Source organism: Mustela erminea, chromosome 1 (genome assembly GCF_009829155.1).
Source record: "Mustela erminea isolate mMusErm1 chromosome 1, mMusErm1.Pri, whole genome shotgun sequence".
Lineage (NCBI taxonomy): Eukaryota > Metazoa > Chordata > Mammalia > Carnivora > Mustelidae > Mustela > Mustela erminea.
This window is the reverse complement of record NC_045614.1, coordinates 53,465,122-53,478,699: the sequence shown is the minus strand read 5'-3', so window position 1 is coordinate 53,478,699 and position 13,578 is coordinate 53,465,122. Positions and strand designations below refer to the sequence as shown.

Below are 13,578 nucleotides of genomic sequence, written 5' to 3'. Positions count from 1 at the left end.
GAACAGAACTGTTCAGTCTTAGTAAATTTTGTTAAAACTAGTAAACCAACAACACACATCACCACAACAAAATCTCAGACTGGTAGTAATACTACATTCATAGAGCAGCCTTTGTTCTGAAGCTGTTTTTTACTAGGTATGTCTGTATGGGCATGTTATTATGCACACGCATAAAGGTTTATAAGCGCAAATAACATGGGCATGAATATTCACAATATCCCTTCTTTTAGCTCTAAAACCAACTGCTTCCTGGAATCAGCAAGGTTGAGCTTAGTAGACAGAGTGGAATTTAACCCTTTGCTCTAGCTGTGCCTGGACCAAATCCACTGAATTTCTTCAGACTGGGAAGAATTTCATCCTCTGACCCTTGATTTGCATGTGGTGGGGGAATCCTTCTAATTGTTAACTACCGCAATTCTAAATGAGTCGTTTGAATTCTCTTTAAGTTTTTTATTCTCTTTTTTACCTTCTAGGCTCCAACCAGGAATGGAGACACCATTGGATGTTTTGTCAAGGGCAGCATCTCTGGTGCACGCTGATGATGAGAAACGTAAGTCAGAAACCTGTATTAAAGTGCTTTTTACCTGTAGCCTCTTGTCTCCCTCATTTTAATAGACTCATGTGTTTCTCCATGCAGTTCATTTTGGTTGTTTTCTTCAGGGATAATAGCTTAGTACCCTCATTTTTATTTTCAAATGCTAGAACATGTAAGTTTTATAAATGTCATCTTTGGATGCCGGAGCTCTAAGGATTAACTCTAGGAATTTTTGGCCTTTCTGGCTTCCTGCCTCTTGAGTGGAGATAGTCCTTAAGTGTCTCTGGAAGTTTAGATAAATGTATGTTGTTTGACAGACTAATTGACCAGGAGAGAATTAGAGATGGAAAAAAATCAAGATCATTCCTGTCATAGGAATATGCAATGCATATAATGGAAAACAGTCTTGAAAATTCCATTTGTATCAGTGAGAAAGAGCAAATATTGGGGAAAAATTCACTAATGTGGTGGAGCACAGACGAAAAGGAAAGAGAACTTGACATGGTCCTCCACGAGATCACACCACAATGCGTTAAAGTGGTTTTCCTGCTCACCCTAAGTTATATTTATGTTATTTTTAAAAAATATTTTATTTATCTATTTGACAGAGATCACAAGTAGGCAGAGAAGCAGGCAGAGAGAGAGAGGAGGAAGCAGGCTCCCCGTGGAGCAGAGATCCCGATGTGGGGCTCGATCCCAGGACTCTGGGATCATGCCCTGAGCTGAAGGCAGAGGCTACCCACTGAGCCACCCAGGCATCCCGGTTAATTTGTTTTTAAACGTTCTTGTTCAATGTTAAAATTGCTTCCTGAACAGTATTTGTGAGAATGACCGGGAACAAAGTTAAATGTTCTTTTCCTAAACAATAAAATGCTAATAACAAAAGAAATATCTGAGGTTGGGCTTTTATACATTGTAAGTTCTTTTTTTAAAAGATTTTATTTATTTATTTGATAGAGAGAGATCACAAGTAGGCAGAGAGGCAGGCAGAGAGAGAGAGAGAGGAGGAAGCAGGCTCCCTGTTGAGCAGAGATCCCGATGTGGGACTCGATCCCGGGACCCTGAGATCATGACCTGAGCCGAAGGCAGCGGCTTAACCCACTGAGCCACCCAGGTGTCCCAATATACATTATAAGTTCTTAAAGATGAACTGCTTTTGAGCTTAGTGCATAATGAATTGGCAGGCTGAAAGGTGCTTGTCTTTAAAATGTAAGCTCTGCCTTTTCATGGGCTAAGACTTTTGGTTTTCTGAGCCTCGGTTTCCTCATTAGTAACATGAAATGGCAACGCTTTAGAAGGTATTTGTGAGTATTCAAGGAGGTATTGCATGGATGGTGCTTGTCTTAGCTCTCAGCTTCTGATGGGAACTGCCGCATTCTGTGCTCTCTTGGCACTTGGTTGGCTTCTGGTAGGATTTACTCTCGTCTCTGTATTTGTCTGTGTGTCTGTATCCTCCCACCCTCTCTTACTACCAACACTCTGCAAGGTTATCTTTAGACTAGTGACTGGATGAGATAACAGTTAGAGGGGTTTTTTTTTTTCTTTTCAACCTCTTCCATAATTTACATTTACTTAGCTTTTGATTGTTCCGAGGATATAACTACCCTTTGGTGTGGTATAATTATCCCTTGTAAGGAAATTGAAGCTCAGGGATGTTAAGTGTCATTCCCAAGGACACTGAGCTAAGGAGAGGCAGCTCAGGTTGTAGGCTTTTATGTAACCCACAAAAACTCCTTTAAGCCTCTAAGATTGCAATACATGTTATTGACTTGAATAGCTAGTTACAAGCTTCATTAAGTATGAAAGTAGTTACTTTAGAATTTTTTATACTTTATAGGACAGTATTTTATATTTGTTTTATAATGCCCACATTTAGTTAGGATTAGTAAAACAAGATGGTGTTTATACAAATAAAAAATAGAAGTAATGACCTCAGGACAGCCCTTTGTGTCTTGAGGGCAGAGAGTAAAAGTTTCTTCTTTTTTTGTGCTACTTTCTCAGGTTCAGCCCTGGAACCCAGCTTCAGGGGCAGTGTGTTCAGGCTGGAGACCAATTCAGTGAGCAATGATTGGACAGACACTGCCTTTATGGAGCTGATGAACTTAACTCTTGCAGCTGTAAAATGTATAATAGGGGGAGACGGGGCATACTTGGTGATAAAAATAGAATGATAATTTCAAGGGCTAGAGGAATTCTTACTTACCTCCTGTGTTTAACACAGCAGTTAGTGATTTGCAGAGTCAGGATCTATGCATATGCAAGGCCAGAAAGAACACAGAGTAGAATTTATTCTGGAATATTCTTCTTTGGACTCTTGTGATTCCAGTTGGTTTAGGAATGGGCTGTCATGATTCTGGAATCCCTCTGAAATAATTTCAGTTTCTCAGGATCCTTTTTTATATTTATTTATTTATTTTAAAAAAGATTTTATTTATTTATTTGACAGAGAGAGAGAGAGAGATCACAAGTAGGCAGAGAGGCAGGCAGGGGGGGGTGGGAAGCAGGCTGCCTGCTGAGCAGAGAGCCCAATGCGGGGCTTGATCCCAGGACCCAGAGGTCATGACCTGAGCTGAAGGCAGAGGCTTAACCCACTAAGCCACCCAGGCGCCCCCCTTTTTTCTATTTAAAGGAGAGGAAAAAAGTCCAAAGATGTCTGTAATCATTATTATTAACATGTAGACAGCATTTTTAGAAACATTTTTCTTTACAGTGGTGGTGTGTGGATCACCACCCATGAGAGCACAGAGTTAAAAAACTAGGCATTTGTTGTATTTTTTGTTATCTAGTAATGGAAGTGTGTGAAAACTTATGCCGGTTATAGGCAAAATTGAGCATTAAGTGCAGAGTCCTCTAGTAGATTTCTTAAGACCTACTTGGTCTTGTTCAGCCTGAATCAGCTTTCTCTGTCCCAGATTAATTCTGTTTTAGCTTTTGTTATAAATTGCTGTTACACTTAACATTCTCTTCAACACTTTAAGAAAGTCTTGTGTATGTAATCTGATTTAGGTGTCTCATTACAAACAGAAAAATGTCCTACTACTTGAGATCAGTTTCCCGACTCCTGTAGGTGACCTGAATGATTGTCTTCTCTTTGGCTCAGAGAGAACCGAAAACTCAGGCATTTTTGAAGATGTTATTGTTTGAGCATTTGAAGAGAACAGTGGCTATTAGGACTCGAGTCTATAATACCTGATAGCCTTAAGGCTTCATTATGTCTACTAGCAGAGAATAAAAGAAATATCTCAGTGGTGGACTGTAGAGCTGAAGTCAATAGTGAAATGGTGGTTTTGTAGTAACACAATAGTCATTTATCTGGATGGCCTAGAAGGAGTACATTTACTTAAAATAATTATTCCACTGCTCATGAGACATTGATTTAATCAGCATCCAGGGTAATCCTGGAAGGTACTTATGAAAATACAACGTGAGATTGCCCGTTTTCCATGTGCTGGAGGAATCTTTCCTTTCAGTTGTGATTAATGCTGGTGCTGGGAAGACCCCAACCTTTTGCTAGGTCTGTTTTTTAGCAGTCAAAATTGAACAAAATTTGAGAACAGGACTTAAGACACTGAGGTTTATTAGTCTCCTGTTTTTCCTCAGCATCTGTTAGGGTGGCTTTCAAACATTTTTGCCAATGCACATAGTACAAAAACATTGTGACCCTTGTATTGATATATTGATATAAATGATACAAAAGCTGCATGCAACAAAGATTACCCTGATTTGCATGGTGAGATGCCTGTTTTGTTCTTTATATTTTACTTTATTTAAAGGAGAGTGGGGTCATGACTCACTAAATAGACTTTAGGATCCACTGATGAATTGGGGCCTGCACTTGAAAGAACATGATTCGGTTATATCTCTTTTGTTGGATAAGCTTGCTGCTGGCTCCTCCCTTAATGTACTGGGAAGACCTGACTAACACATGGGTCATGAAGATATCATGAGCACGTCTGAATACTCTGGTATTCAGACATGCTGGAATAGATTGGTGACTAGACAGGAGTGACATCATCAGATTCTCTTTCAAGAGTACTGGAGGACTTGGCACGCCACTTGTGAGCAAACGTGACTATTCCATTAGAGGCAGTTCCTCCTTCTTTCAGGCTCTGTTGTTTCCAAATTTTAGAGGGGAAAATGGTCATTCTCCTTTGCTTAAATTTATTTAGTTCCATCTTGTTCCCTGAAGTGTCCTCCTAGCTGAACCATGGCTGTGTTGAGATTGCCTAGTAGACCTTAATTGAGAGGACAGCCATCTGATCATCTGTAGCCTAATTTGATGGCTTTGATAATTGCATTAGTGATTTTTATTCTTCATAGCTTAAAACACCCAAGAGGGATACTGTGTATTTCCACTCATGACAGTGGCTTGTTGTGGCAGTGATTTCCAAAGCGAGGAGGAAGGTGTGTTTGTAAGCATTCTGAAAATGCCTTACCAGGTGATTCTGTTGTTGGATCCCTTCTCCCAGCTGAGTTAATGGTACTGTGATACTGAGTTAATGATACTGTGGGCAATTCTGGATCTGAATCTTGAAGAAGGAGGGGCTAGGTCCACCTAAGTGTGAGATGCTCTAAAATTCCTTGGCTATCATATGTTCTTCCACCAGATGCACCAGTGGTTTATATTTTGTCCCATTTCCTCTATCTTTCTCTCTCTCTCATATATATGTGCATATATTTGTATAAATATGTATATATATATATATATATATAGGCATATATATATATATATATATTTTTTTTTTTTTCCTGAAACACTTGAAAGCAGGAGATACCATGCCTCTGTACTCCTAGGTACTTCAGTTATGTATTTCCTACACATGAGAACATTCTCTTGCATAATCACAATATGGTTATCCTTATTAAAATGTTACTTGAATATATATAAGCATAAAACTAGGCATAAAATCTTTATGCATATAGCACTTTAGCAACTTTTAACCAGAATATGAATTTATAATTTAAATGCAGCCATAAAAGTTAGCCGTGATATGGTGAATAGTAATCTGCTCCGGCTAAAGCCTGTTTCTCCAGTGTGGTCCTGCTTCCATGCTGGGTTTGATTCTTCAGTGTCAGGTGCCTGTACTGCAAAAGTGCCCTTTGACACAGGTTCTTCCCCGTGTTGATCTTTGCAGATTCTTCTAAAATACTCCATTGTACAGATGGTGGTGACATAAGTTGGCCTTCTTTTAGTGCCTGTTTGGATTTCATATTAGGCTTATTTCTATCCTTTTCTCATTAGGCCAGGAAGAAATGCAGAGAGTCCCTGAAATCATGTGCCAGTACCTGGTTGTACAGTAAATGTCTGATTTTTTTCCCCCAGATTTTCCTTTTTGGAAGTAAGCTCTGTGGCCCACATGGGTCTCAAACTCACTACCCGGAGAACAAGAGTCTCATGCTCTCTTGACTGAGTGAGCCTTTTCTTCCTGCTTATGTCAGATTTTTAAAGATTCTCATTAAAATAACAACACAAGTTAAAATTCCTCACAGACTTCTGAGCTTTGTCTGTGGACTTCAGTTTAATCACTGTATTATCTCATTTAGTTCTCACAAAAACCCTATTAAGTAGGTATTCTGATTAGTTCCATTTTATAGATAAGGGAACTGAGGCTTATAGAGTTTAAATGATTTGGATACTAATTATAGTAATTTGTTATACTAATCAATAAGGATCCACAGTTGGTAGTGGCTGTGCTGAGATTTGAAGTCAGGCAGTGCGACTCTGAAGCCCACGCCCATAATTTCTCTGCTGTCTGCCTTCTCATTGAAGACTGGGTTGCTGAGTGAATGCATAAATGCATACACACACACACACACACACACACACACACACACAACTTCTGTAAAGCCCACCTCCACTAATAAGTTAGCCAAGAGGTTTTTCTTTGGAAGATGTTTCCCAACCAGTGAAACAGCATTTCTTGAGTATTAAGTAGCTGCAGTCAGCCAAATGAGAGGAGGGGTGGTGGCTTGTTATTCAGGAGCCGCAGGGACTCTGCCATGTATGTCCGTGGCTCAGATGCTCGCAGCCACAGAGCTCTTTCTATGGAGCCGCCTTTTCTGGTAAATCTCTCTCAGTTAAGATGCTCTGATGGGGATGGGTGGCCTCCCAGAAGAACAGATCCCTTATTGCCAAAGTAGTTCAAGTCGAGATGTGATAACCACTGTTCAGAGTCACTGTAGGAAAGACTTGGTTGGGGGGTGGGTGGCCACGCTGGCTGACCTCAGGTCCTGTGAGTCTGTTAGATCCTAGACTTGCTCAAGGCCAGGATCCTGTTCCATACTGCTTTGTATTCCAGGCTTGTACCATTTCATACATATGGTTGGCATTTAATAAACATCTGTTGGTAATAAAGTAACCACTGTAGTGAAAGGCTCATCTCTAAGGAATTAATTTATTTTACACTAGCAAACACGACTCATTATAATTATCATTATTACTATTAATAATGTACAAATTGAAAGGAGTACTATATTCCACTTGATAGTAATTAATAGTTGGTGAAACATTTTCATTTGATGGTTGTAACAGGAACTTTTGTAGTAGGCTGGGTGGGAGATGTCAGAGAAAAAAAAATTAAGCCTGAAAAAGTTGGATGCCTAAATCAAGAATAAAGTGTTAAAAAAAAAAAAAAAAGTGTGACCCTTCTCTCAATGCCTTCGTGTGTAGTCATGCTGTGATTGCCAAAGACGTGTCCTCTGTTCCTGAGGAGTGCAGCGGACTCCAGGGGAAGGAGGCACGAGGTCTTGGGGGAGCTTGCCTCCTTCTCTGACTCCATGTTCCCAAGCCTCTTTTGGATTTTTGAAATTAAGGACTGTATTTACTGCCCTTTCTAAAGGTTGGAGTCATTAATAATATGCTTTGTGCTTTCAGTTATTTCCCCTTTTGTGAATAGTGGCATTGAAAATGTCATCTCCTAGAAGTTTATTTTACTTTAAAAAAAAGTCCATGAAGCGTAAGTAAGGTGGGAGAGTATTTCTGTGCTAACTTAGGACACTCTAGGTGTGGTCAGCTGCTTTAATCAAAGTTTGCCTCCCAGGGTAAGCACCTGGCATATAATCAGAAGGGCTCCCCTCCAGAGACAGCTACTACAAATGTCTCTGCTATTTTTGTACTTTTATATCAGCTCAAATTAGCATAATAAATGTTAGAAATGGATCTCCACTGGTGAAAATAATGGCTTGTTAATTAGCATAATGGATGTTGGAAATAGATTCTTCTCCCGAATAGCTCTTCAGCCATTTGAGGGTGATTTATTATGTTTCCTTTAAACCAATATTTCTCAGTCTTTAGAAATCCATGCTTTCCTTTAATACACATAAAAATGTAATGAGCTACTTTAATGTCGTTTGGAATTCAGTTTTAAATGTCAGAGTCAAGAATCCTTGGATGAAGTACTTATTTTTTTCATTTGATACCCATCTTCAGTGTCCCAGCATGCTCCTTCTTTTCCCTCCCTGCCTCTCGAGAATCACTACCTGCGCCTCCCCCCCCCCCCCCCCCCCCCGCGCCCTCCTCCCCCCTCCCCCCGCCCTCCCCGCCCCCAAGCAGGATCATCCCCAGCACCCGCAACCCTTCTCTGTTGCATAGGCCTCTGAACTCACTGTTGGGAGTCACTATCTCCTTTGCCACCTCTGGCTCCTTCATGTCCCTCCTGTAATAGGTACATTCAGAGTAAACAATGATTTTTGTGTGTGGTCTGGGGATTGTATCCCCGGTACTGCCACCAGCTTTGATCTGGAGTTCTTTGGGACGTAGGGACAAAGGAAGTGGGAGGGCAGACTGGTGCCTAGGGCGGGAAGTGGCCACGCGTCAGACCGTAGAGAGGGGAATCCTGCAGAACACAGGGCTCTTTGCCCTCTTTCAGGAGGCAGCCACAACCCAGCTCCAGTCATTCTCTTGTCAGAGCCAGCTCATGGGGAGGTGGCTGTCTCAGCTCAGGACATCATGCTGGGAACTTGCAGTCAGCCTCTGTGGGCACATAGGCTTCTTTGGTCTTTCCTCTCAGTGGAGCCAGTTAACATTTACCAGCGCGCACGGGCTCCCTGTGACTCCTTTTACATGGGAATATGGGGCCAGATTTGCCAAATTTTCTGATTCTTAAAGACAGACTGAATCCTGGATTTTTTTTTAAAGATTTTATTTATTTATTTGACAGACAGAGATCACAAGTACGCAGAGAGGCAGGCAGAGAGAGAGAGGAGGAAGCAGGCTCCCCGCTGAGCAGAGAGCCCGATGCGGGACTCGATCCCAGGACCCTGAGATCATGAACCGAGCTGAAGGCAGCGGCCTAACCCACTGAGCCACCCAGGCGCCCTGAATCCTGGATTTTTATGTAAAATGTGTAGATTTTTAAAAATGCCATGTGAGCTAAACAATCATCTCCCTGCCAAGATCAGACCTGTTAAGTGTTACTCTAGTATGTGCTTTGTGGTCTAGTTTCAATACTTTTATTAACATAACCTAAAATCATAGTAGATTAAAAAAAAAAGCAATCTGCATCAGCTTCTCTCCCTCCTCTCACTGTAGTTGTGAATTACTATAGCAATTCTTTAAGAGCTGAAAACATTGACCCACCTCCTAGTATCTCTCATTAGTTTAATATGGAAGCTAATTTGGATATGTGTGTATTTTTTCTTTGAATTCAGATTTTCTGTTAAAAGATGGAGGCCACATCTTTGCTTCACCTTGTTTGTTTCTTTAAGATTTATGTTTCAGGCTTACAAAATACTTATTGACTTGATATGGGATGTGGATGTAATTTGCAGAAGGAATACGTTTCAGTTTACACTTTTAGGGAAATAGCATCAACTTAGAAAAATCAAACTGTTACATCCTTAGTGGCTTTAGATTTATTGTAACTGCCTTTTTATTGCCTTGTAAATGAAATGAATAAATCTTCCATTTGAAATCTGGGGACGTTCCCATTTCCTTCTCTAAGACTACCTCTCTCTTAAACTTTGTATGTGTTGTTTTTTCTCCCTCGGAAAAATATTGGTTAAATGTCACATCTTTTATGGAACTTGCCATGTTTAACTAGATTGTAGTCGCTTTTTTAATGAACTTGACAAAGCAGAAATCTGTGTTGTTCACCAGAAGGCAGGGATTGAGAAGAATGATTTTTCTTCTCCTTAGCAAAGTGTTCATTGAGATGCTTCGAATAAAACAGTTTAAATTGCAAAAGAATATTTCATTTAGGAACTCAGGAGGATAGACTGGAATTTGGGGGCAAAATGGCAGCCTGAACACATGCTTTTAACTCCCGTCTTTATAAAAATCCTTTAAAATAACAAAATATAGACATTAAAAAAAAAATCTGTTATACTGCTAGAAAACCAGAAAAGATGCCCACCTTCAGTAGACCAAAAGTTAGGAAGAATTCCTGGAAAACTGAAAACAGATGGCAGATGGGATTAGATTGACAAAAGGAAACAAAAACAAAAAATCATAACCCAAAACACAGGTGCAGAAGAAAATGGAATTAATAGCAGAGCTTACAGTGACTAACTGCTACTGAGGGGAAGGGGCCCTAGAGCCAAATTCAGGAAACTATAAAGTATTGCATTTATGACAGTGACTCTCTGGCAAAGAACTGAGAACTGTGCTCTGAAGAAAGTGGGTGTAGGGATATGAGAGAAGCAGAGTAGAGCTTGATATCAGCATGGGCACCCCCAACAAAAAGCAGGGTGTGCAAAGCAACGTAAGCCCTTCCAGTAGGCAGGATCTTCACCACTAGAGGAAAGACTTTATTTCTGCACGTTTGTGTCTGTCTCCCAGCTTGCTGTCTTGCAGGTTTCCCATTCATATGCCCTAAAGCACAGCTGGGTCCCTGGACACTCCTCTACTATATAAGAGTAAAGGTACTCCTCTCTGTGTAAGAGAGCCTACTCCCCAAGGAGAGACCCATTGCTAGTCAGCCCACATATGTGCGGGAGCTGCCCTTGTTGACTGCCCTAGTCTTTTCTGCTGAAGTATGAATGAAAATCAAAGGATCATCTGACATTCAAGGAAAACAAATAGGATAAGAGAAAGACCCAGAGTAAGAGACTTCGGGGAATATATGAGAAGTTAAAAACATGTTAGTTGGTATCTTCAAAAAGACTTGAGGTAGTGACTATGTTAGATAATAGCCTGCTTTGAAAAAGTATTATTGCTGCAATAAAGTTCATGGAAATTTAACATAGGGTTATTGAACTTCAGAGATTAAATACATCAGCTTTAGAATCGGGTGGATATGATTAAAGACAAATTTAATGATCTGGAAGATAGGCAACAAAAGTTTGCAGAATATCACAAGGAACTTAGGAAGTAATAGAGATCTGAAACATCCACCAACTGGAAGTTCTGGTGGGGTGAAGCCAAAGAAGTACAGGGACGATGCATTTATTAGAAAAATAGGAAATTAATGGGCCCACTGAACAACCAAAATAATAATAGTCATAGTAGTAGTAACAATAACACCAAAGTAGAAAGAAAAGAATTGGTCTTTTATTTTTATAAATAAAAATGAAAATCAATAAACCTAAATGATAAAAAACTTTTTTTTTCTAATAGGCCAATAAGTGACAAATCTTTGGGCAATTTGATTAGGGAAAAGAGGATATATGCTGTTATAGAAAACGAGAGATGACAAAAGGGGCATTATGATGAATATAGATGAGAATAATACACAAACACATATACATGTAGAACAATGAAAAAATGTAAGTGAAATGGATGATATGAATCACAGAGAGACAGAAACCTGAATTGGTTGATGATTATAGGAAAAATTGAAGAGGTAGTCAAAGATATGAGTCCTAGCCAGTTTTTTTTTTTTTTTTTTTTAGTCCTAGCCAGTTTTATAAGTAAATTTTATCAAATCTTCAAGAAACAAATCTCCCTATAAAACTCTTTTAGTGTGTAGAGCACTTTCTAACTCCTGTAAGGATAGTATAACTATGATACCAGAAGTGGACAGAGAAAGCACAGGGCACATGTATACCTTACAAATCAGTCCCCCCCCCCCCCCCGCTTTTTTTTTTCAGTTTCCTTTTAACATAGATATGAAGATCCCAAATTAAATATTAAAAAAAGTCAGTCTAGCAGTGTATTAAAAGAACAACATATTACATGTCTAGATAAATTGTTTGCATCACAGGAATGCAAGGATTGGTCAGTACAAGGAAGTCTTTTTTCTTTTTAAAGATTTTATTTATTTATTTGACAGAGATCATAAGTAGGCAGAGAAGCAGGCAGAGAGAGAGAGGGGGAAGCAGGCTCCCTGCCGAGCAGATGCGGGGCTCCATCCCAGGACCCTGAGATCATGACCTGAGCCAAAGGCAGAGGCTTAATCCACTGAGCCACTCAGGTGTCCCCGTTTTTTTTTTTTTTTTTTAAAGAACAAGGAAGCCTTATAAAGTAATAAATTATTTGTATTACTTTAGTAGATTAAAGAAGAAAAATTCATGTAAGGTGCATGACAAAAATCAAAAAGAAATTCAAAAATTCAGCATCAGAAATGATAAAAACTTAGGAGAAAAGAACTTTCTTACATTGATAAAAGTATATGTTATCAGCATCCGTATATGGTGACAACTTAGCATGAGCAAAAGAAACTTTCTGACGTAAATAAAAGTAACCCACTAGAAACCCATGATCAGTATGTTTAACAAGACAGTTTAAGTCAGGATCAAGACAGCTCAAATAGCATTGAACTTGAAGTTCCTGGTAATAAATTTTTTTTCAGGTTTTTTTTTTCTCCAGTTTTTAATTTTATTTTAGCTCCAGTATTGCGAAGATACAGTGTTATTTTAGTTTCAGGTGTACAGTATAGTGATTCAACATCTGTATATAATGATTCTGCACATTACTCAGTGGTCATCATGATAAGTATACTCTAAATCCCTTTTACCTCTTTCACGCATCCTCCCATACACCTCCCTTCTGGTAGCCATCAGTTTGTTCTCTGTAGTTGAGAGTCTCTTTGTCTCTCTCTCTCTCTCCTTTATTCAATTATTTTGTTTCTCAAATGCTGCATATGAGCAAAATCATATGGTATCTTTCTCTGACTTATTTTGCTTAGCATTATACTCTCTGGCTTCATCTGTGCTGTTGCAAATGGCAAGATTTCATTCTTTTTTATGGCTCAATAATTCTCTCTCTCTCTCTCTCACACACACACACACACACACACACACACACCCTACATCATCTTTATCCATTTATCTATCAATGGACAATTGGGCTGCTCCCATATTTGCCTATTGTAATTAATGCTGCTGTAAACATAGGGGTGCATGTATCCCTTTGAATTAGTGTTTTGTACTTTTTGGGGCCAATACCCAGTAGTTCGACTGTTGGATCATAGGGTAGTTACATTTTTAACTTTTTGAGGAACCTCCATACTGTTTTCCACAATAGTTTGCATTCCCACTAACAGTGTACAAGGGTTCCTGTTTCTCCACATCTTCACCAACACTTGTTTCTTGTGTTTTTTATTTTAGCCATTCTGACCATGTGAGGTGATGTCTCATTGTAGTTTTGATTTGCATTTCCTGATGATGACTAATGTTGAATGCCTTTTGTCCGTCTGGATTCTTCTTTGAGAAATGTCTGTTCACATCTTCTGCCCATTTTTTAATTGGATTATTTGTTTTTCTGGTGTAAGTTCTTTATATATTTTGCATACTCACCCTTTATTGGATATGTCATTTGCAAATATCTTCTCCAATTCATTAGGTTGCTTTTTAGTTTTGTTAATTGTTTCTTCGCTGTGTAATAGCTTTTTATTTTTATGTAGTTCCAGTAGTTTATTTTTGCTTTTATTTCCCTTGCCCCAGGAGTATAGCTGAAAAATGTTGCTGTGGCTGATGTCAGAGAAATTACTACCTGTGTTCTTTTCTAGGATTTTTATGGTTGAGGGACTACATTTGGGACTTTAATCCATTTTGAGTTCATTTTTGTTTAGGGTATAAGAACGTGGTCCAGTTTCATTCTTTTGCATGTAGCTGTCCAGTTTTCTAACAGCATTTATTGAAGAGACTTTTTCCCATTGCATATT

The 13,578-nt window shown here is 39.2% G+C and overlaps 1 protein-coding gene across 4 annotated transcripts in view; it reads left to right on the top strand.

Moving 5' to 3' along the window:
• Window positions 1-13,578, top strand: part of VGLL4 (vestigial like family member 4) — a 158,051-nt gene that overhangs the window by 14,464 nt on the left and 130,009 nt on the right. For all 4 annotated transcript variants that reach the window (XM_032327374.1, XM_032327397.1, XM_032327379.1 and 1 more), the window contains exon 2: window positions 474-550. In XM_032327374.1, coding sequence (XP_032183265.1) covers window positions 487-550 — 64 coding nt within the window. In that variant the 5' untranslated portion in view covers window positions 474-486. The remainder of the gene's footprint in view (window positions 1-473; window positions 551-13,578) is intronic.